The 24,162-nt window shown below is 42.8% G+C and overlaps 1 protein-coding gene across 6 annotated transcripts in view; it reads left to right on the top strand.

Annotated features, from left to right (window-relative positions):
• The first annotated feature begins 2,056 nt into the window (after positions 1 to 2,056).
• The window catches only part of LOC132384979 (protein AF-10-like), a 379,099-nt gene continuing 356,993 nt past the window's right edge, over positions 2,057 to 24,162 (top strand). For 3 of the 6 annotated variants that reach the window (XR_009509047.1, XR_009509048.1, XM_059956681.1), the window contains exons 1-2: positions 2,061 to 2,267; positions 10,191 to 10,270. Coding sequence is in view for 4 of the 6 variants with exons in the window: in XM_059956681.1 (XP_059812664.1) it covers positions 2,159 to 2,267; positions 10,191 to 10,270 (189 nt within the window). In the remaining 2 variants the exon portion in view is untranslated. Of the gene's footprint in view, positions 2,268 to 10,190; positions 10,271 to 24,162 lie in introns of all 6 variants that reach the window. The other 3 variants (XM_059956683.1, XM_059956684.1, XM_059956682.1) reach the window with 3 other exon arrangements.

Raw genomic sequence — 24,162 nt, 5'->3', positions numbered from 1 at the left:
CAGAGGGTATAGAATTGAGGTGAGAGTGGGGAGAGTTTCAAGGAGATTGGGTGTTTTTTAACATGTTACAAAAATAAGTAATGTAAAATACAAAAAACAAGGTGGTGTTCATGGACCATTCAGAAATCTGATAGCAGAAGGGAAGAGGTTGTTCTTAAAACATTTAGTGTGGGCCTTCAGGCTCCCGTATCTCCTCTCTGTTGGGGCTGCACGTTAGCATAATTATAATACAGGACCACTGACTTGGGTACAGTTCCTGCCAGTGTCTGTAAGGAGTTTGTACATTCTCCCCGTGACCATGTGGGTGTTCTCCAGGTGCTCTGGTTTTCTCCCACATCTCAAAGATGTGGGTAACTAGGTTAATCGGTCACATGGGCAGTAGGGGCTCTTTGGGCTGGAAGGGACTGTTACTGTGCTGTATCTCTAAATAACAATACACTGCTGGGGAAGGTGGTGGAAAGAGATACAATGACCATATTTAAGAAGCATTTAGACAGACACGTGAACAGGCAGGAAATAGGGGAATATATTCCACATGAAGGCTAATAAGTTTCAACTGGCATCATCGAGGGAGAGGTCAGCAACTTTAAATTCCTCAGTGTTATCATTTTAGAGGATCTGTCCTGGGTCCAGCACGTAAGTGCTATTACAAAGAAAGCACAGCAGCACCTCTACTTAGAAGTTTGAAAATTTAGCATGACATTTGAAGCTTTGACAAACTTCTGTAACTGTGTGTCAGAGAGTATATTCACTGGTTGCATCATGGACTGGTATGGAATCACCAATGCCCTTGAATGGAAAATCTTATAAAAAGTAGTGAATATAGCCCAGGCTGTCACAGGCCAATCCCTCCCCCACCATTGAGAATGTCTGCATGGAGTGCTGTTGCAGGAAAGCAGCATCCATCATCAAGGGCCTCTCCTTCCAGGTCATGCTCTCTTCTCGCTGCTGCCATCAGGAAGGAGGTACAGGAGCCTCCGGACTCACACCACCAGGTTCAGGAACAGTTATTACCCCTCAACCATCAGGCTCCTGAACCAAAGGGAATAACTTCACTCAACTTGCCCCACCACTGAACTGTTCCCACAACCTATGGACTCACTTTCAAGGACCCTTCACCCCACTTTTTGCATATTTATTGCTCTTTTTTTTTACTGTTCTCTTTTGTCTTCCTTTTGTATTTCCACAGCTTGTCACTTTTTGCATTTTGGTTGGTTTGTCTGTCTTGTGTGTTCATTGATTCTGTTATGTTTCTTTGTATTTTCTGTAAATGCCCGCAAGAAAACGAATCTTAGGGTTGTTTATAGTTACAGATATGTACTTTCATAATACATTTACTCTGTACAGCACAGAGGTGGAGGGCTGAAGGGTCAATCCCTGTGTTGTGTTGTACTGTACTGTACTGTTTTCTGTGTTTTATATACTGTTATTACCGAAGCTACTAACCACGAAGGTAGCACCTATCATTAAGGACCCTCACCATCCCGGACACACTTTCTTTTCCGTTACTACCATCGGGAAGGAGGTTCAGGAGCCTGAAGAGCCACATTCGGTTGTTGAAGAACAGCCTCTTCCCCTCCGCCATCGGATTTCAGAATGGTCCACGAACACTACCTTGTTATTTGTCTTTTGCAATATTTATTTATTTATGTAACTGATAGTAACGTTTAGGCGTTGCACCGTACTGCTGCTGCAAAACGGCGAATTTCACGACACATGTCAGTGATAATAAGCCTGATTATGATTCAAACTAAGAGCTGTAAAGGGCAGACACACAAGAGATGAGGTACGCATATAAAAACAAGATCTAGAACACGTGACTCATTTCAAACGCTTCTTAATTTTCCCCAAACATCGTTCAGTGTTCCAGCATTGAGATAGGCGTAAAATTCTGCAAAGGAAAACAGAAATAGAAAAGTCACCCTACCTAGCGACTTTGAACAGGGCCGGGTCGGGGAACCGCAGAATTTATTCTCTGCGGCCATAGTTGCGAGAATGAGCAGCGCTTGCGCCCTGGTAATGGTTGTATTGCACTGAGAGGGACGGGACTGCCCCCCCCCCCTCCAAATTATGGGGAAACAATGTGTCGGAGAGAAGATGCTGCTGGTTACTTTGTCGTAACTACTTTTCAGCGGGGAATCGGGACGGGCCGGGAAGTATGAAGGAGATGGTTGGAGGTTGCTGCGTGTGTTCAGACGAGAGAGGATGGGACGAGAATCCTTTGGTCTACTGTGACGGACATGGTTGCAATGTTGCTGTTCATCAAGGTAAAGGCAGCGAGGAGGAGGAAGGCATATTTTAAACCGAGAGAGAAAAGCAGGCTTAAGGCTTGCAAGAGGATGTGGTGCTTCGGTGCACGTTCATTTCTCGCCTTTGAAAATTAAGCGTGTGATTTTTTTAAAAAAATATATATATTCCCTCTCCCCGGTTTTAAACCAGCAGGGAAGGATTGTAATTTTAAAACCAGAAGTTAGCAACATTCGCCCGTCTTTGCCGGCCGTGGAGGCCAATGATGTGTCCTTTCCAATTGTCAGTCACGTAGCCTTGTTTGTGAGGTTATTTTAAACCCTCTCTGCCGCACGCATGTTTGTCGGTAAGGCAATCGTTCACATTTTCCAGATGGTGTATATTCGAGATCTATTTTGGTTGTTCTTCATTTTTTTTGAAAGGAATCTAACTTTTTATTTCTGGCTGGGCTTTTCGGACACTTAGAAGTGCGCCACATTGACCTGTGATTAATAATCCAATCTCATAATTAATAAGCGTGGGTCGATAGAGGGGAGTGGAAGAGTATGCTGCTCACCTACTGCGTTCTACTGATTGACGGCTGTGTGTGATGGTTGGCAGATAGTTCCCGGGAGCGTTGCTAGCACCTACTGGTGTCTCTGTTTACAGTCATCCCATAAACCCCTCGCGGATCTCCTGATAGCAACCCCCCCCCCCGCCCCCACTTGATGGGACTATTACATGGCCCAGAAAATTCCTAGGCTGAAGATATGGATCAGGTGAACCAGATTGACATTAGGGTCTCTCCAGTCGGCGACAAGAAGGAAGGAGGGGAAGAAATCAGGCTTCACTTATAGGAAGTCCACTTTACAAAATAATAATAGTTCTGAAGAGACTTCACAGAGCTGGTTAATGAGGAGATCATAGGCCTGTACTCAGTATAGTTTAGAAGAATGGGGGGGGGGGGGGAAATCTCATGGAAGTCTGTCAAATCTTTAAAGGCCCAGATAGAATGGACGTGGAGAGGAGTGAAGGGAGTCTAGGACCAGAGGGCACAGCCTCAGAATAGTACGACATCCCTTCATTACAGAGATGATGTAGACTTCTTTAGCCAGAAAGTGCTGAATCTCGAATTCACTGCCACCAGACAGCTTTGGAGGCCAAGTTATTGAGTATATTTAAAGTGGAACTTGATAGATTCTTGATTCATCAAGGTGTCAAAGGTTACAGAGTGAAGGCAGGAGAATGCTGTTGAGCGGGACAGTGAATCAGTTATGATAGAGTGACAGCACAGACTTGATGGGTCAAACAGCCTGCTATATCTTATGGTTTTATATACACAGAGATTCTGCAGATGTTGGAAATCCTGAGTAGTGCACACAAAAATGCCAGAGAAATTTAGCAGGTCTGTGCAGAGGTATTAAACATAGAACATAGAATAGTACAGCACATTACAGGCCCTTCGGCCCACAATGTTGTGCTGATCCTCAAACCCTGCCTCCCATATAATCCCCCACCTTAAATTCCTAAAACAGTTGACACTTTAGCTGAGATCCTTCATCAGGATTGGCAAGAAAGGGTGAGTAGCTGGACTTGACCTGAAATGCTGACTGTTTATTTTTTCTCCAGAGATGCAGTCTGATGTGCTGAGTTCCTTGTGCAATTAGTGTGTGTGTTAATCAGCAAGGACATGTTGAGGCAGGTGACCAAAGACTCAGTGAAGTTAGGTTTTAACCAGCCTCTGAGGAGGAGAGTTAGAGAGTTTGAGGTTGGCATTTCATTGCTTGAAATCCAGACTGAAGCCAAAGGAAGCAGCGAAGAGGTGAGGGAAGTGCTGGGATTTACTAGCTCAGAGTTGGAGGAAGTTTGACTTCCCAAAGCTGGGTGAGGCTCTGCAAGGATTTGAACACTGTAGAAGGCTATATACAGAAAGGTGCTGGAAAAAGGCCAGGAACAACATTAAGGATCCCACCCACCCTGTTCATGGAATTTGTCCCTCTTCAGGACCACCAGACTCAAAGACACTAACCAACCCTCCATGCAGCCCACCACTGCCATAACTTTGTCATTTCCTGTCAGTCATCTTGTGTACTTAGCATCACTTTATGAACATAGAATCAATCTACAATAGAGTAAGCTATTTTATGTATTTATATTTATTGTGTTTTTTTATTATTGTGTTCTTTATCTTAGTGTGTTTTTTTTTGTGCTGCTTCAGATCCAGAGTAACAATTATTTCATTGTTCTTTACACTTGTGCACTGGAAATTATATTAAACAATCTTGAATTTTGACTCCAAATTGGTGCTCCTGAATGCTGATGTGGACACGATTTGTTGTGGTTGTGTACAGCCCGCACAGTTAATTTGGTTTGCTGCTGCTCACTGCCTGGGCATGGCAAGCAGACAGGGCGAATCTGTTCTGAGCATGTGACAGGGTGGGAGAATCCAGTCTTCAGATCATAAACACAAGAGATTCTGCTAGGGTAAGATCCTTCATCAGGACTTGTTTTGCTGTTGTTTTTTTTGTTGCTGTTTTATTGTAGCTTGTTTTTATTTCTGTTGAATGTGTAGCGACATTTGTGGGTTGCCCGCCAGCACAACTTAAGGTTATCTTGGTTGTTAACATAAGCAACACATTTAACTATGTTTCAGGAAGTTCAAAGTAAATTTATTATCAAAGTACATGTATGTCACCATATAGAACCCTGAGATCGGTTTTCCTGCAGGCATACTCAATCAATCCATAATACCCATAATAAAATCAATGATGGGCATTGAGTACAACTCGTGATTGACTGGGCTGTATCCACTACTTTTTGTAGGATTTTCCATTCAAGGGCATTGATGTTTCAATGCCAGGCTGTGATGCAGCCTGTCAATATATTCTTCACTACACATCTATGGAAGTTTGTCAAAGTTTTAGATGTCATGTTGAATCTTCATAAACTCCTAAGGAAGTAGAGGCACTGCCGTGCTTTTTTTATAATTGTGCACACAGTACATGCTGGGCACAAGACAGGTCTTCTGAAATAATAACACTGATGTAAATGTAAATATGCCCAGAGCATGTGTTACAAAGCCTGGTAAAAGTTCCTTCTTGTGGCTTCTTATGAGGCTATGCCATATAGTCTGAGGAATTGTGCTGGAACTCTGTACTCCATTCCTGAGCATGAGCAGGCAATGGAGGAAATTGGGAGTTTGTTTATTATTGTCACATGTACTGAAATACTGCAAAACTTGTATACTATTTATACTGATCAAACCATTACACAGTGCATTGAGGTTGATTAAGGTAAAACAATAACACTTACTCACTTTTTTGCTCTCTTTTTGCACCACTAATTAAATTAATTTTTAAAATTTCTTATTGTAATTTATAGTTTATTATGATGTATCACAATGTACTGATGCTACAAAGCAACAAATTTCACAACATATTCCAATGATATTCAACCTGATTCTGAGAATGCAGAATAAAGTGTTTATAAAAAAAAAAAATACTGTGGAGGTAGACAGTGAGGTACAAGATTATAATGAGGTAGATTGTAAGGTTAAGAGTTCATTTTATCGTACTGTGGAACCATTCAGTAGTCTTGTAGCAGCAGGATAGAAGCTGTCCTTAAGCCTGGTGGTACGGGCTACCAGGCTTTTGTACTGTATCTTCCATCACTGAATTATTGAAATTTATAAGACAGACATATTATAAATGAAGCCGCTCAGCCTTTTACACATTGAATGTTTGTCAGTCTTTGTATAGTTTTTCATAAATTCTTCTGTATTTCAGATCGAGTGGACGTGGAGAGGATATTTCTTATACTGGGGGAGTCTAGGACCAGAGGACACAGCCTCAGAATTAGGACAACCCTTTAGAGTGGAGATGAGGAGGAATTTCTTTAGCCAGAGGGTGGTGAATCTTTGCCACAGACTGATGAGAAGGCCAAGTCATTGGTATATTTAAAGTGGAGGTTCCTGATTAGTAAGGGCGTCGAAGGTTACAAGGAGAAGGCAGGAGAATGGGGTTGAGAAGGATAATAAATCAGCTGTGATGGAATGGCAGAACAGACTCAATGGGCTGAATGGCATAATTCTGCTCCTATGTCTTATGGACTTCTATATGCACCTTGATAATAAATTTACTTTGAACTTCGAACCTAATCTCACATCTCAACTCTCATCCTTGTGGTCTTTACCTCGGTAGCTATACACTTGGTTACTGTTTAAGTCCAGATTTCTGCATTTACAGTCCATTAAGGCAGTGAGATGCAGATCCACTAATTGTGTTTGCTTAGATTCCCATAGTGTCAGTTTATTTACTTATTCATTTAGAGATGTATCGCAGAACAGGATTTTCCTACTCAATGAGCTGCATCACCTAATTAATCACAGGAAAATTTATAATGACCAAGTAATGACCAAGCACATCTTTGGAATGTAGGAGAAAACCCATGTGGTTCAAGGGACGAATGTGCAAGCTCCTTGCAGATGGTGCCAAAATTGAACTCTGCATCACCTTTTGCTTGAAGAAGCTTCTCCCAATGTTCGTTTAAATTTTCTTTCCTCTGAGTTTAAACCTTTGCCCTTTTTTTTTAGCAACCCCTCCCTGGGGTGCCAAAGTATAGTGTAGGGGTTAGTGGGATGTTGGGGTTCAATTCCAGTGTTCTCTGTAAACAAGTTTGTGCGTTCTTTCCGGTGTGCGCGTGGGCTTTCCCCAGGGGCTCTGGTTTTCTCCCACTGTCCAAGGATGTACTGGTTAGTAGGTTAATTGGTCATTTTAAATTGACCTGTGATCAAGCTAGGGTTAAATCGGTGGTTGCTGGGCAACACGAGTCAAAAGGCCAGTAGGGCCTATTCTGCACTGTATCGCCAAGTAAACAAATAAAAGACTTTGTGCTTTCATGCTGGATATGGCCCTCCTCAATGTGTACACCTCCATCAGGTTACCCATCAATCTTCTGTGTTCCATGGAATTTGTATATTATATGTATGATCTGTTTAACTCCTGGAACTTGTTTGGATGTTCAAAAACACCATAGTGTTTTGAAGTCCAGTCATTCTCCTAATGTTGCAATGAGGCTGGAGTCCTCCAGTGGTACGTAGATAATCTGAGTAGGTAACACCCTCTGAATTGTGCAGGAGCCTGGTAGAGTACTCAGGAGTGTCAGGCTAGTAACACATACAAATTGCTGGAAGAACTCAGCAGGTCAGGCAACATCTATGGAAATGGACAAAAAGTTGACATTTCAGGTTGAGACCCTTCCTCAGGACTAGGAAGGAAGGGGGGAGCGGAAGGAGGACAAGCTAGATAGGTGAAGCCAGGTGGGTAGGGGAGGGTGATGAAATAAGCTGGGAGGTGATGGGTGGAAAAGGCAAAGGGTTGAAGAAGAAGTAATCTGATGGGTGAGGAGATTGGACCATGGGGGGGAAAAAGGAAGGAGGAGGGGCCCCAGGGGGAGGTGAGAGGTGAGAGGCAGGTAGGGAGAAGAAGTAAGAGGGCAATGGTGAACTGAAGAAGAGGGAAGTGGGAGGGAAAAAGTTACTGGAAGTTGGAGAAGTTGAAGTTCATGCCATCTGGTTGGAAGCTACCTGGACGTGTTACTCCTCCAACCTGAGAGTTGCCTCATCACGTCAGAAGAGGAGGCCATGCACTGATATGTCGGAATGGGGATAGTAGTAAAAATGGGTGGCGACCAGGAAATTCTGCATTTTGCAGATGGACCGGAGGTACCTTCTGAAATGTGATACTTGCAATAGTGCAAGAGCCTGGTAGTGTGTCAAAGTAACAGTACACATTGGAGAAGCTCAGCAGGCTCTATGGAGGGAAATAAGCGGTTGACATTTTCAGCAAAGACCTTTCATCAAGACAGGGAAGGAAGGGAGTAGAAGCTAGAACATGGAGGTGTGGGCTTGTTGCATCATTGACTCCTCCCCAACCCCTATCTTCCTGTTACTTTACTCTTACAGTGTGACTCAGTAAAAATGTTTAATCATACTATTCCATAGTTGTCCTTGCTCCGTGCAGACGTTGCACTGCATCCTTCCTTTCCAATTGTGAAGAAGGATCTTGGTCCAAAATGTCAACTGTTTATTTCCCTCCATAGGTGCTGCCTGACTTGCCAAGAGTGGCATGATAGTGTAGCAGTTAGTATAAAGCTAATTCCCGTCACTGGTTTTCCTCCAGGTGTCCCAGATTCCTCTGTCACTCCAAGGATGTTAGGGTTAGTGAGTTGTGTTGGCCACTTGCCTCCAGCACATTCTCGGACTATGTTGGTCATTGACGCAAATGATGCATTTCATTGTACATGTGATAAATGAAACTAATCTTTAAGTTCCTAAAGCACTTTGTGTGGTGTTGCTCAAGATTTCTAGCATCTGCAAAATGTTTTGTGTCTCTGAGTGTTGGGCTAGATTTTATACTCAAACCTCTGCTGTGAGTTTTGAACTCTGGAGGTGAAGAGTGGTTTCTGCTGAGCCACAATCCGCACTTTCACTAAGAATGGGAAAGAGTAAATCGGCAAACAAGGATAATGTTGTGTTGTGGAAGCATTGACTATACACTCAGTGGCCTCATTATTATGTACTTCCTATACCTAATAAAGTGACCGTTGAGTGTATGTTGGTGGTCTGCTGCTGTAGCCCATCTGCTTCAAGGATCGATGTGCTATACCAGGTGTGTGATGTGCTATACGATGTGTCACCAACCTTTTTTGCACCACGGACCGGTTTAATATTGACAATATTCTTGCGGATGTGGCCGGGGGGCGGGGGGGAGATGTTAATTGCGACCGGAATATAAGTGATAAGTCAACTATAAGTTGCGTATAAGTGGCTAATACACTCAATTTTGTTTCTAAAAGGGTTTTTCTAATGAATTTAACGAATTTAATATTAAACACACAGTGCATATTTTCCTCGTATGAATATATAAAATCATTGCAACACACCAGTGAGAGGACAAGGTAAGGGACCGAGGTCCCCGTACTGGGGCCGCGGCAGTCACAGTCTGGAGAGAACGACCGAGTGAACGAGGAGGAGTGCGACAAGGTGCGCGCCCGCCCCCCCCTTGTAGATGGGTAGGAACGATCTATCGGCTGACAAAAGTTTGGCTCGAGGGATGACTTTCAGTAGATCGCAACGAGGTAGCTGCTCTGCTACTATGAAACCCTGAGCCCGAATTAGATCGTCTGTGAATATTTTAGCACCAGGTTCCCCACGAACATTCAGTGTGCTAAACAGGTTTAGAGATGGCGCCCATCTGTCTGTGCTCCAGGTCAGTAGCGCCGGCACTTCTTGCCGGCCGGTTACCAGAGGCCAACCAGTGATTCCTGGCGCGAAGGTATCACTGCATTTAGGCGACTGATGACTTCGCGTGCGTTCAGGTTCAACAGTGGGCGTGACGGAATGAGGGAAGGTGCAGCTGACAATTTCATATTGCCAAATCACATCGTTTCCTCGCGACCCAGTAGCACATACTTTGCACCCCGGTACCGGTCCGCGGCCCAGTGGTTGGGGACCACTGTGCTATACATCCAGCACACACTTTTTTAATGTGTGGCCTTCCTGTCAGCTTGAACCATTCTGGCCATTTCCCTCTGACCTCTGTCATTAACAGTGCATTTTCAGCCACAGAAACTGCTGCTGCCTGGATATCTTCTGTTTTTTTTGCTACATTCTTTGTAAAGTCTAGAGATGGTTGTGCATGGAAATCCCAAGAGAGCAGTTTCTGAGATACTCAAACCGCCCTGTCTAGCACCAACAACCATTCCAAGGTTAAAGTCACTTCTTCCCCACTCTGATGTTTGGTCTGAACAACTATTGAACCTCTTGGCCATGTCTGCATGTTTTTATGTATTGAGTTGCTGCCACATGATTGGCAGATTATTTGCATTGACATGCAAGTTACAGGTGTAGCCACTGAGTGCATTTCTCTATATTCATGATATTTTTTCATTCTCTTTATTTGCAGCTTGTTATGGAATCATTCAGGTACCAACTGGACCTTGGTTCTGCAGGAAGTGTGAATCTCAAGAACGAGCTGCCAGAGTAGTGAGTATTTGTTGGGTGTCATAACAGTTATTAGTTTTAACTGCCTTGATCTTTGAAGGATTGAAGTTTTCAAACATGTTGTTGTGCCTTGCTTGTGATAGTTCTAATATCAAGTTTATGTTGCAGCCCACTTTTACAATTGGAATTTTGTCCTGGATACAGTGATCTCATTGAAACTTACAAAACTTGTTGGGTGGGTGCAAGGATAATGTTTCTTTTGGCTACAGTTTCTTAAACTGTGGTTCACAATCTCAGAATACAGGATAGGTTACTTGGTCATTGTAAATTGTCCTGTGATTAGATTCGGGTTAAATCGGTGGTGTTTGCAGTTGCTGGGCCGTGCTCCTCTGGACTTATTCCTGCTGTATCTCCTAGTATAATAAATAAATAAAAGATGAATCTCAAATGTAGTATATGGTGATAATAAATTTGCTTTGATCTTTGTGGTTGAGAACGGTAGACTGAATTTGAAATGCAATTTCTACAAAGTGCCTACTGGTTCTGCAAGAAAATGCACGATGAACTGCCATGGACTTGGGCAGAAGGGCCTGTATCCGTGCTGTATTTCTCTCTCTGATGCATAGATTATGGAGTGATGCAGTGGAGGAGGAGATGGCCATTCAACCTATTTGATGATTGCCCAATTTACCTCAAAGTTCGTTATAAGTTGGTGCAGTGTTGAATGTGTTGTGTAGTAGTTATCACCTTGTTGCTATGCAAGTTGATAGGGTTATTAAGAAGGTGCAAGGCATGTTGGCCTTCATTAGTCAGGGGATTGAGTTCAAGAGCCACTAGGTAATGTTGCAGCTCTATAACACCCTGGTTAGACCACATTTGGAGTATTGAGTTCAATTCTGGTCATCGCATTATAGGAAGGATGTGGACACTTTAGAGAGGGTGCAGAGGAGATTTACCAGAATGCTGCCTGGCTTAGAGAATATGTCTTATGAAGGTAGGTTAAGTGAGCTCGGGCATTTTTCTTTGGTGCGAAGGAGGATAAGAGGTGACTTGATAAGAGGTATACAAGATGGAGTGGATAGCCACAGGCATTTTTCCAGGTCTGAATTGGCTAATACAAGGCATAAAAATAGTTTGGAACCTCTGCACTAGAGGGACATTGTTTCATTTGGTTGTATATATGTACAGTCAGATGACAATAAGAGTGAACTTGAACCAAAACTAGAATATAGAACTGTACACACCCTTTAGCCTACCATGTTGTGCCAACCATTTAACCTATTCCAAGATCAATCTTGCCCTTCCCTCCTACCTAACCATCTAGTTTTCTGTCATCCATGTGCCTTTCTAATAGATTCTTAAATGTCCCTAACATATCTGGCTCTACCACCACCCCTGCAGGACAATAGCTGCATCAAACATAACTATCAACTTAACAAGTACATTAATTTAGGGAATACGCTGCTTGGGGAGGTGGTAGAGGCAGATACGTTTGAGACTTTTAAGAGACATTTAGATTGGCACATGAATGTGAGGAAAATTAAGGGGTGTGGACATTGTGTGGACAGAGGTGTTTAGTTGGTCATTTGATTACTAATTTAATTGGTTCGACACAACATTGTGGGATGAAGGGCCTGTTCCTGTGCTGTACTGTTCTGTTCTTAATTCTGCTCCATAAGACATACGAGCAGAATTAGCCATTCAGCCCGAGTCTGCTCCGCCATTCCATCATGGCTGATTTATTCCTCTAAACCACATTCTCCTGCCTTCTCGCTGTAACCTTTGACTCCTTTACTAATCAAGAACCTATCAACCTCTTCTTTACATATACCCAATGACTTGGCCTTCACAACCTTCTGCAGTAATGACTTCCACAGACTCAGCAACCTCTGACTAAAGAAATTTCTCCTCATCTCTATTCTAAATGAGCATCCTTCAATTTTGAGGCTGTGCCCTCTGGTCCTAGACTCCCCTAATATAGTAATATCCTTTCTGTCCACTCTATTTAGGCCTTTCAGTATTCAATACTTTTTAATTAGACCTCCCCTCCACCATTCTTCTGAACTCCAATGAGTACAGGCCCAGAGTCATCAAACACGCCTCATAAGTTAACTCTTTCATTCCTGGGATAGTTTTTGTGAATGATATTGGAATTGTGCTCATCTGACTAATTTTCTTAAATCTTCTAACTCCCATGCAGCTTTAGTATTCAGTAAACACGAGAGTTGAAAGATGTTGGAAATCCAGAGTAACACACACAAAATGCTGGAGGAACTCGGCAGGTCAGGCAGTATCTATGGAGAGCAATAAAGAGTCGATGTTTCAGGCTGAGACCCTTCGTTGGGACTCGTTCTGTCCCCCTCCTTTCCAGTCCTGATGAAGGGTCTTGGCCCAAAATGTTGATTGTTCATTCCTCTCTATAGTTGCTGACTGACCTGCTGAGTTCCTCCAGCATTTGTGTTTCACCATTACATACCTCCTTGAAACTCAACAGACCCAGGGCTCCTAATCTTTCCACATAAGGATGGGATTCTGTGCAATTTTTGGTGTGACCTGCCTTCCTCATCCCCTTCCTCATCACACTAATTCCTTGTGTGAAGCACGTAATTGGGTCAGGTGCTGGAGGACTGCCAAAACTCTATTGGTAAATGAGAGGGAAAGTCAGCAGAATACTGGTTATTTTCTATCCTTTTACCTGCTCTTTATTGTGATTACTTCATTGAATTCTTGGTCCTTTTGTGACTAATTATATATGTGCATTTGTCTACAGCTGCTGTTGGGTTTTCTTGACATTTGAAACTGGCCACATGAAGTAATCACATGAAAGGAATAGAGAAAGAGAGTAAAATAATTGGATGAATTGGATATGATATATGCCAAGGTTGTGAAAATTCAGTTCAAAGTCTGGTACAGCCAGAGTCTAGAATGGGACTGAATGTGATGGAATCACAGGAAAGGAAAGGGATGGAGAGGGGAGAGAGGGCTAATCTATAAGCTCCAAGACATAGGTACCATTAGCTCCTTATGCAATTGGATCCTCGATTCCCTCACTTGCAGACTCCAGTCAGTTTGGATTGGCAACAACATCTCCTCCACAATCTTCAACAGGACATATGCACCGCAAGACTGTGCTTAGCCCCCAGCTGTACTCGCTTTACACTTATGACTGTGTAGCGAAGCACAGTTCCAATGCCGTGTTTGCTGATGACACCACTGTTATGGGCTGAATCAAAGGTAGTGACAAGTCCACCTTTGCATAGGAGGAAGATTGAAAATCTGGCTGTGATGTCACAACTTCTCACTCAATGTCAGCAAGCCCAAAGAGCTAATAATTGACTTCAGGAGGAGGACACTGGAGATCCATGAACCAGTCCTCATCAGGGGATCTGAGGTGGAGAGGGTCAGCAGCTTTAAATTCTGTGGTATTATAATTTCAGAGGATTTGGCCTGGATCAGTATCAGAATCAGAATCGGGTTTATTATCACCGGCATGTGTCATGAAATTTGTTAACTTAGCAGAAGTAGTTCAATGCAATAGCTAATATAGAAGAAGAAAAAATAAATTAATAAATCAATAAATTACAGTATATGTATAATGAATAGAATAAAAATAGTGCAAAAAATAGAAATACAAAAGTGAGGTAGTGTTCAATGTCCATTTAGGACTCGGACGGCAGAGGGGAAGAACCTGTTCCTGAATCACTGAGTGTGTGCCTTCAGGCTCCTGTACCTCCTCCCTGATGGCAGAGGGGAAGAATCTGTTCCTGAATCACTGAGTGTGTGCCTTCAGGCTTCTGTACCTCCTACCTGATGGTAACAGTGAGAAAAGGGAATGCCCTGGGTGCTGGGGGTCCTTAATAATGGACGCTGCCTTTCTGAGACACTGCCCCCTGAAGATGTCCTGGGTACTTTGTAGGCTAGTACCCAAGATGGAGCCGACTATATTTATGACCCTCTGCAGCTTCTTTTGGTCCTGTGCAGCAGCCCCCCCCAATACCAGACAGTGATGCAACCTGTCAGAATGTGCTCCATGGTACATCTATAGAAGTTTTTGAGTCTGTTTGTTGCCATACGAAATCTCTTCAAACTCCTAATGAAGTATAGCCGCTGTCTTGCCTTTTTTATAACTGCATTGATATGTTGGGACCATGTTAGATCCTCAGAGATATTGACACCCAGGAACTTGAAACTGCTCACTCTTTCCACTTAGGATCCCTCTATGAGGATTGGTATGTGTTCCTTTGTCTTACCCTTCCTGAAGTCCACAAGCAGCTCTTTTGTCTTACTGACGTCGAGTGCAAGATTGTTGCTGTGACACCACTCTACTAGTTGGCATATCTCACTCTTGTACACCCCCTTCGTCTCCATCTGAGATTCCATCAACAATGATTGTATCATCAGCAAATTTATAGATGGTATTTAAGCTATGTCTAGCCACATAGTGTTCTTTATATATATATATAGAGAGAGAGAGAGATCAGTGGGCTAAGCACACACCCCTGAGGTGCACCAGTGTTGATCATCAGCGAGGAGGAGATGTTATCGTCAATCCGCACGAGATTGTGGTCTTCCGGTTAAGAAGTCAAGAATCCAATTGCAGAGTGAGGTACAGAGGCCAGGTTCTGTAACTTATCAATCAGGATTACAGGAATGGTGGTATTAAATGCTGAGTCATAGTCAATGAACAGCATCCTGATGTAGGTGCTTGTAGTTGTCCAGGTAGTCTAAAGCTGTGTGGAGAGCCATTGAGATTGCATCTGCTGTTGACCTATTGTGGCAATAGGCAAATTGCAGTGGGTCCAGGTCCTTGCTGAGGCGGGAGTTCAGTCTAGTCATGACCAACCTCTCAAAGCATTTCATCACTGTAGATGTGAGTGCTACCAGGTGATAGTCATTAAGGCAGCTCACATTATTCTTCCTAGGCACTGATATAATTGTTGCCTTTTTGAAGCAGTGGGAACTTTTGCCTGTAGCAGTGAGAGGTTGAAAATGTCCTTGAATACCTCCGCCAGTTGGCACAGGTTTTCAGAGCCTATAACTGCCAACAGGATCCAGCATATCACTGTGATTACAAAGAAGGCACAGCAGCACCTCTACTTTTTAGAGGTTTTCATAGATTCAGCATGTCATCTACTTTACACTTGTGTACAGGAAATGACATTAAGCAATCTTGAAACAGAAAATCTTTGACAAACCTCTATAGATGTGCAGTAGAGAGTATACTGTTTGCATCACAGCCTAGTGTGGTAATACCAATGCCTTTGAATGGAAAAATCCTACAAAAAGTAGATGACACACACACACAATGCCAGTGGAACACAGCAGGCCAGGCAGCATCTATAAGGAGAAGCACTATCGATGTTTCGGGCCGAGACCCTTCATCAGGATGGGGATCTCCCATCCACTGCCACCAACCTCATAGTTCTCGCACCCCGCACTTCCCGTTAAATACACTGAAAAAGTAGATGATATGGCCCAGTCCATCACGGGAAAAGCTCTGCTCACCATTGAGCACATCTACATGGAGTGCTGTCACAGGAAAGCAGCATCTATCATCAATGACCCTCACCATCCAGGCCATGCTCTCTTCTCACTGCTGCCATCAGAAAGGAGGTAAGGGTGCCTCAAGTCCCATACCACCAACTTCAGGAACATTTATCACTCTTAAACCATTAGGCTGTTGAACCAATTACCCCAAAGTGGAACTGATCTCTCACAACCTATGGAGTCACTTTTAAAGACTCTAAATCTTGTGTTCTTGATGTTTATTGCTTATTTACCATTATTATTTATTTTTGTATTTGCACAGTTTATTGTATTTTGCACATTGGTTGTTTGCCCATCTTTGTCACGTGTGGTTTTTTATTGATTCTATTTACTGTGAATACCTGCAAGAAAATGAATCTCAAAGTAATATATGGTGATGTATATGTACCTTGAACATTGGGAGAGTGGGGGAGGAGGAGAGAGACAAGCGAGAGAGGGAGAATGAGAGCATTGTGTAAAGGTAGGGGTTCAAAATCCAGAATGGGATTGAATGTGCTGGATTCACATGAAAAGAAAGGAACAGAGAGAAGAAAAAAGAAGTAGAGTGAAGGAGAGAGAATGAGAGAGAGAAAATAAATGAGAGGGTGAACAGGAGAGAGAATTGTATATGATCTGTGCAAAGATTGGAAGAATTAATTTCAAAGTCTGGTACAGCCAGAGTCCGGAATGGGACTGAATAAACTGGATTAAAGCAGATTGCCAGTTTGCTGAACAGCTTTTGGCAGTTTCTCAGTTTAGATGCATGGATTTACAGAATGAGGAAGTGGAAGTACTTTTCCATTTCAGGATGTGTGATGGTTCATATCCTACTGGAATCCTGAAACTCTGCCATGGTGGAAGGGGTGGGATCAGTAGCACAGAACAAGAATGCACATGGCTTTGGCCCTTCCAGTACAAGGAATGAAGTGCTACTTGGCCACCCTGCCAATTGATTCATTGCAGTTTCAGACAAAGTTACGATAAAGGCAGTTTGTTTTCTGACAGCACTTGCTGGAAGATAGCATTAGGAGTTGTAATATGATCACTTAAATCGAGTATGTTGTTCTCTTAAGGGGTTGTCTATTGGGTCCACATAACCAGGATTTTAGGGTGGATTCCCTTAATGGAGAATGCCATGGCATGTCTTGATTTAACACGGGGAGGCTGATGCATGGGCAGCCACCACATAGTCCTTGACAGATCCAGGTCAGAATCCAGTAGCATGGAGTGCAAGACGACTGGGGACTTCCTCTGCCTTCACTGCCGTTGCGTTTTGTCATCATCTTCCGCCGTATCCACTGTTGAGGTCTTGGTTGGATCGCTTTGTCTGAAACCTCTCCCTTGACATTTATCACCATGGCTGACCCTAGCATGGGCTCAGCACCAGTTGGCTAAACTCCAGACAGCATCGCTCTCGGAATCTCAGGAACTCACAAGCCCCTCCACCATGATGAGGTGACGATCCTTGGAGGAGACTGAAAAATAATGCAGTAATAACAAAATGTCATGTCTTGAATTTTAAATATTCCATTCCCAGGCATTTCATCAAACAAAAGAATTGAAGCTGAACCTTATAATGAGATGTACACCATATGTGCATCAATATGCTCAAATAGGTAGATTTTAAGGAATGCATTAAAAGAGACAGAAATCCAAGTCTAGACTTGAGCCTTAGCCAAAGCAATGCAGAATGCCTGTTATTGTTTCAGATTTGTGATTACATTAACTACATTAATAACCTTAGAGGCAATTTTAGGGATAACGAGAGGAGACACTGCAAAGATTTGAAAACTAGAGTGAGAATTTGCAAATTGAATCCTGATTTATGTTTCATCACTTGTTCATGGAATGCAAGGCTGTCATTTGTTATCTATCTCTAATTACTTTTCAGAATCAAAGTTCAAGGAAATTTTATTATCAAAATAGTAGCAGTAGTGCAATCAGAATCAGGTTTAATATCACTGGTGTATGTCTTGAAATTTGTTTTATGACAGCAAATGCAATACATAATAAAAATAAAAAATTGTAATAAGGAATATATAAAAATAAATAGCACAAAAGAGAGCAAAAAAGTGAGGCATTAAGGACATCTTCAAAGGGCAGTGCCTCAAAAAGGTGGTATCCATTAAGGGCCCCCATCACCCAGAACTCGCTCTGTTCTCATTGTTACCATCAGGGAGGAGGTACAGGAACCTGAAGCCACACACTCAATGATTCAGGAAAAGCTTCTTCCCCTCCAGCTTCAGATTTCTGAATGGACATTGAACCCACGTAGACGACACTTGAGTGTGATGTTCTCCTGAGGGATTGTGTATTGGTAGGTCCTCAGGGGATTGCGGAGGTCAATCTGGGATCCACATATTCTAGTGCAGTTTAGTGGTGACTGTGGTTAGTGGTTGGGTCTCTTGTTTGTTATTATCAAAGTACATGTACGTCACCATATGCTACCTTGAGATTCATTTTCTTGTGGGCATCCACAGTAGAACAAAGAAATACAATAGAATCAAAGAAAGAACGAAAACTGACAAGCAACCAGTGTGCAAAAGAAAACAAATGGCAAATACAAAAAAACCCAATAATAATAATTAATTAATTAATAATACGAAGAACATGAGTGAAAGTGAGCCCATAGGTTGTGGAATCAGCTCAGTATTGAGGTGAGTAAAGTTATCCACAGTGGTTATTTATTATCACTGACATGCAGTGTGAAATTTGGTGTTTTATGGCAGCAATGATTGTGTGCGTAGCATTCTGAAATGGGAGGGTGAGCAGCCAGATGTCACGGTACACATCGGTACCAATGACGTAGGAAGGAAGAGTGAGGAGGTCCTGAAGAGTGAGTATAGAGAGCTTGGTAGGAAGTTAAAAAGCAGGACCTTGAGGGTGGTAATCTCAGGATTGCTACCTGTGCCACGTGCCAGTGAGGGTAAGAGTAGGATACTCTGGAGGATGAATGTGTGGCTGAGGAACTGGTGTAGGGGGCAGGGCTTCAGATTTCAGGATCATTGGGACCTCTTCTGGGGCAGGTGGGACCTTGACGAGAGACAGGTTGCACCTGAACTACCGGGGGATCAATATCCTTGCAGGGAGGTTTGTTAGTGATTTGGGGGGGGGGGCGGTTAAACTAGATTTGGAGGGGGATAGGAACCAGAGTGCCAGAGAAGGTAGTGGAGCGGGGATGAAATTAAATGATGTTAAAGTTTCATGCAAAGTCACAAATAGAAGGGTTGTGTGTGGTGGTAATAATCTTCTGAGGTGTGTCAATTTCAATGCGAGGAGTATTGTGGGGAAGGTAGACGAGCTGAGGGCGTGGATTGACACATAGAATTATGATATTGTAGCCATTAGTGAAACAGGAGGGGCAGGACTGGCAGCTTGATGTTCCAGGGTTCCGACGTTTCAGATGTGATAGAGGCAGAGGGATGAAGGGTGGGGTGGGGGTGGCATTGCTAGTCAGGAAAAATATTACAGCAGTGCTCAGGCAGGACAGATTAGAGGGCTTGTCTACTGAGGCCATATGGGTGGAGCTGAGAAACAGGAAAGGTATGACCACATTAATAAGGTTGTATCATAGACCACCCAATAGTCAGCGAGAATTGGAGGAGCAAATCTGCAGAGAGGTAACAGACAACTGCAGGAAACAAAGTTGTGATTGTAGGGGATTTTAATTTTCCACACATTGATTGGGACTTCCATGCAGTTAAAGGTCTAGACAGGTTAGAGTTTGTAAAATGTGTTCAGGAAAGTTTTCTAAATCAATATATAGATGTACCAACTAGGGAGGATGCAATATTAGATCTCCTATTAGAAAATGAGTTAGGACAGGTGACGGAAGTGTGTGTAGGGGAACACTTTGGTTCCAGTGATCATAACATCATTAGTTTGATCATGGATAAGGATAGATTTGGTCCTTGGGTTGAGGTTCTAAACTGGAAAAAGGCCAAATTTGAAGAAATGAGAAAGGATCTAAAAAGCATGGATTGGGACAGGTTGTTCTCTGGCAAGGAAGTCTTTGGTAAGTGCCTTCAAAGGGGAAATTTTGAGAGTGCAGTTTGTATGTTCCTGTCAGGATTAAAGGCAAAGTGAATCAGAATAAGGAACCTTGGTTCTTGAGGGATATTGGAACTCTGATAAAGAAGAAGAGAGAAATGTATGACATGTATAGGAAGTAGGGAGCAAATAAGGTACTTGAGGAGTATAAAAAGTGCAAAAAAATACTTAAGAAAGAAATCAGGAGGGCTAAAAGAAGACATGAGGTTGCTTTGGCAGTCAGGGTGAAGGATAATCCTAAGAGCTTCAACAGGTATATTAATAGCAAAAGGATAGTAAGGGATAAAATCGGTCCTCTTGAAGATCAGAGCAGTTGGCTATGTATGGAACCAAAAGAAATGGGGAAGATCTTAAATCATTTTTTTGCATCTGTATTTACAAAGGAAACTGGCATGGAAATAAGGCAAACAAGTAGTGAGGTCATAGAACCTATACAGATTGAAGAGGAGGAGGTGCTTGCTATCTTGAGGCAAATCAGAGTAGATAAATCCCCAGGACCTGACGGTATTCCCTCGGATCTTGAAGGAGACTAGTTTTGAAATTGCAGGGGCCCTGGCAGATATATTTAAAATATCGGTATCTACGGGTGAGGTGCCAGAGGATTGGAAGGTAGGTCATATTGTTCCGTGGTTTAAAAAAGGCACTTAAAACTAATCCAGGAAATTATAGGCTGGTAAATTTGATGTCAGTAGTGGAAGGATTATTGGAATTATTGGAAGGAGTACTAAGAGATAGGATCTACAAGTATTTAGATAGACAGGGACTTATTAGGGAGAATCAACTTAAGCATGGTAGGTCATGTTTAACCAATCTAATAGAGTTTGTTGAGAAGGTTACCAGGAAAGTGGATGAAGGGAAGGCAGTGGATGTTGTCTACATGGACTTCAGTAAGGCCTTTGACAAGGTCCTGCATGGGAGGTTAGTTAGTAAGATTCAGTCACTAGGTATACATGGTGAGGTAGTAAATTGGATTGTTGTCTTATGGTAGTAATGAGAAGAGGGCATGGTGAGAGTCTTTAGAGATGGATGCTACCTTCTTGAGGCATTGCCACTTCAAGATTTCCTTGATGGCAGGGAGGGTATATTGATTTTTTAAATTTGGAGATCTAGGCCCTTCTGCCCCCATAGGCATGCGATGTGCCCTTGTGAATAATTAACCGACTGACCCATATGACTTTGGAATGTGGGGTAAACCGGAGTGCCTGGAGGAAACCCATGTGGTCACAGGGAAGAATGTACAAACTCTTCGCAGGCAGTGGTGAAGTTGAACCCAGGTTGCTGGTGCTGTACTCTTGCTACACCACTGACCAGCCCGTGCCTGTGATGGAGCTGCAGAGTCATCAGTCTTTTGCACCCTCTTATGATCTAGGCTGTGATGGTACTAGTCAGAATGCCCTCCCCACCGTACATTTGCAGAAATTTACAAAAGTCTTCGGTGGTGTAACAAATCTCCTGAAACTCCTAAAATAAAATAGTCGTTGGTGTCAACACCACCTTCAAGATGTTGATTATAGTTGTGTCATTGGCAGATTTATAGGTGGTGTTTGAGCTGTGCACAGTTGTGAGTGTAGAGAGAGTAGAGCAGTGAGCTAAGCATGCATCCTTGAGTTGAGTCTGTGTTGGAAAACTAGAACATGACAGCACAGTACATGCCCTTCAGCGCTTGATGTTGTGCCGAGCCATATATTCCTTTTTTTTAAAAAAAGTACTAAACCCACACTACCCCATAACCCACTATTTTTCTTTCATCCAAGTGCCTGTCCAAGAGGCTCTTAAATACGCCTAATGTTTTAGCCTCCAGCAACATTCCTGACAAGTCATTCCAGGCACTCTTTTTTAAAAAAAAACTTACCCCTGATGTCTCCCCTAAACTTCCCTCCCTTAATTTTGTACATATGCCCTCTGGTGTTTGCCGTTGGTGCCCTGGGAAACAGGTACTGACTATCCACCCTATCTATGCCTCTCATAAACTTGTAGACCTCCATCAAGTCCCATCTCATCCTTCTACATTCTAAAGAGAAAAGTCCCAGCTTTGCTAACCTTGCCTCATAAGACTTGTTTTCCAATCCGGGCAACATCCTGGTAAATCTCCTCTGCACCCTCTCCATAGCTTCCACATCCTTCCTATAATGAGGTGACCAGAACTGAACACAATACTCTAAGTGCGGTCTCACCAGAGATTTGTAGAGTTGCAATATGACCTCTCTGCTCTTGAACTCAATCCCCCTGTTAATGAAGCCTAGCATCCCATAGGCCTTCTTAACTACCCTATTAATGTATGCAGCGACCTTGAGGGATGTATGGATTTGAACCCCAAGGTCTCTCTGTTCATCCACACTCTTAAGTAACTGACCATTAACCCTGTACTCAGTCTTCTGGTTTGTCCTTCCAAAATGCATCACCTCACACCTATCCAGATTGAACTCCATCTGCCACTTTTCTGCCCAACTCTGCATCCTGTCTATATCTTCTTGTAACCTTCGACTACCTGCAGTTCCATCCACAACTCCTCCAATCTTTGTGTCATCTGCAAACTTACTCATCCATCCTTCCGCCTCTACATCCAGGTCATTTATAAAAAATCACAAAGAGCAGGGGTCCCAGGACAGATCCCTGCGGCACTCCACTAATCACCGACCTCCAGGCAGAATACTTTCCTTCCATAACTACCCTCTGCTTTCTTCCTGCAAGCCAATTTTTTATCCAAACAGCCAAGATTCCATTGATCTCATGCCTCATGACTTTCTGGATGAGTCTCGTGGGGGACCTTGTCAACTGCCTTGCTAAAATCCGTGTAGACCACATCTACCACCCTACCCTCATCAATTTCTTTTGTTACCTCTTCAAAAAACTCAATTAGGCTCATGAGGCACAACCTTCCCTTAACAAAGCCATGTTGACTATCCTTGAGTAGACTGTACTTCTCCAAATGCTCGTAGATCCTATCCTTAAGAATCCTTTCTAATAGTTTGCAGACCACCAACATAAGACTCACCAGTCTATAGTTCCCAGGATTCTCCCTATTACCTTTTTTAAACAGGGGAAATACATTTGCCATTCTCCAATCTTCCAATCCAAATTATCATGAAGGAGGTGATGTTGCTTACCAATATGCACTGACTATGATTTCCTGATAAAGAAATTGAGGATCCAGTTGATGAAGTGATATTTTCAACTGCTGCCATCTTTCTAGTGAAAGTATTCACACAGTGCCATTGAGACGGGAGTTCCAGGATTTGTATCCACCTTTGAAGAAGTCATTGCAATAAATTTCCAACTCGGGGTGGTGTGTGGCCTGAAGCGGAACGATTGTGTATCTTCCTGCTGAGATTTGAGTTGCTGACTGAAGAATTATTCAGCTCTGTAGAGGGTGAAATGATCAAACTCTTTATTTTGTGTGCTCTCTGACTCTCTTAATAGACAGTTATTTCTACAAAGTAGAGGCTGACAATCTACAGCCTGCCTTGCCTTCTACACTGGGCTGGCGGTTAAATTTGTATTTAACTGAGGTTGTGACTTAGTGGATAACCTCAAAAATATCACAAGAACTAGATGGTTGTGGTTTTAAAGAAATATAGAAAGTGCAGGAGGAACTCAGCAGGTCAGTATGAAGGGTCTTGACCCAAAACATTGAATGCTCATTTCCCTTTGCAGATGCTGCCTGAGCTGCCAAGATCCTCCAGCTCTTTATAGAATCATTGAACACTACAGCATGGAAGCTGACTCTTTGGCCCATAGTATGCATGACAAGCTATTTATCTGCCTTATCCCATCGTCCTGCCTTCAGACCATAGTCCTCCATACCCTCCCATCCATGTACCTATCTAAATTTCTCTTAAATGTGGAAATCAAACCCACATCCACCACTTGTACTGACAGCTCATTCCACCCTCTCATCACCCTTTGAGTAAAGACGTTCCCCTTAAATGTTTCATTTTTCACCTTTAACTCATGAACTGTAGCTCCAGTATTTCTCAACCTCAGTGGAAAACGCCTGCTTGCGTTTACCCTATCTATACCTCATAATTTTGTATACTTCTATCAAATCTCCTCTCATTTTTCTCTCCAGGGAGTGAAGTCCTAACATAGTCAACATTTCCTTGCACTCGGGTCCTCAAGTACTGGTAACATCCTTGTAAATTTTCTGTGCACTTTCAATCTTGTTGACACTCTTGTAGGTAGATGATCAGAACTGCACAGAGTACTCCAGATGTCTTATACATCTTCAACATGTGTGTTACAGCACTTTGTGTTGCTTCAGATTCTAGAGTTTGTAGTCTCTTGTGTTTCAGCTATGAGTTTAACCTAGTTTCTGTGCTGGCTATCTATGTGGTGAATATTGACAAACTATTCACTGC

The sequence above is a fragment of the Hypanus sabinus genome, chromosome X1, assembly GCF_030144855.1.
Source record: "Hypanus sabinus isolate sHypSab1 chromosome X1, sHypSab1.hap1, whole genome shotgun sequence".
In the NCBI taxonomy this organism is placed as follows: Eukaryota; Metazoa; Chordata; class Chondrichthyes; order Myliobatiformes; family Dasyatidae; genus Hypanus; species Hypanus sabinus.
The sequence above is the reverse complement of the archived record's forward strand: the minus strand, read 5'-3'. Positions and strand labels throughout refer to the sequence as shown.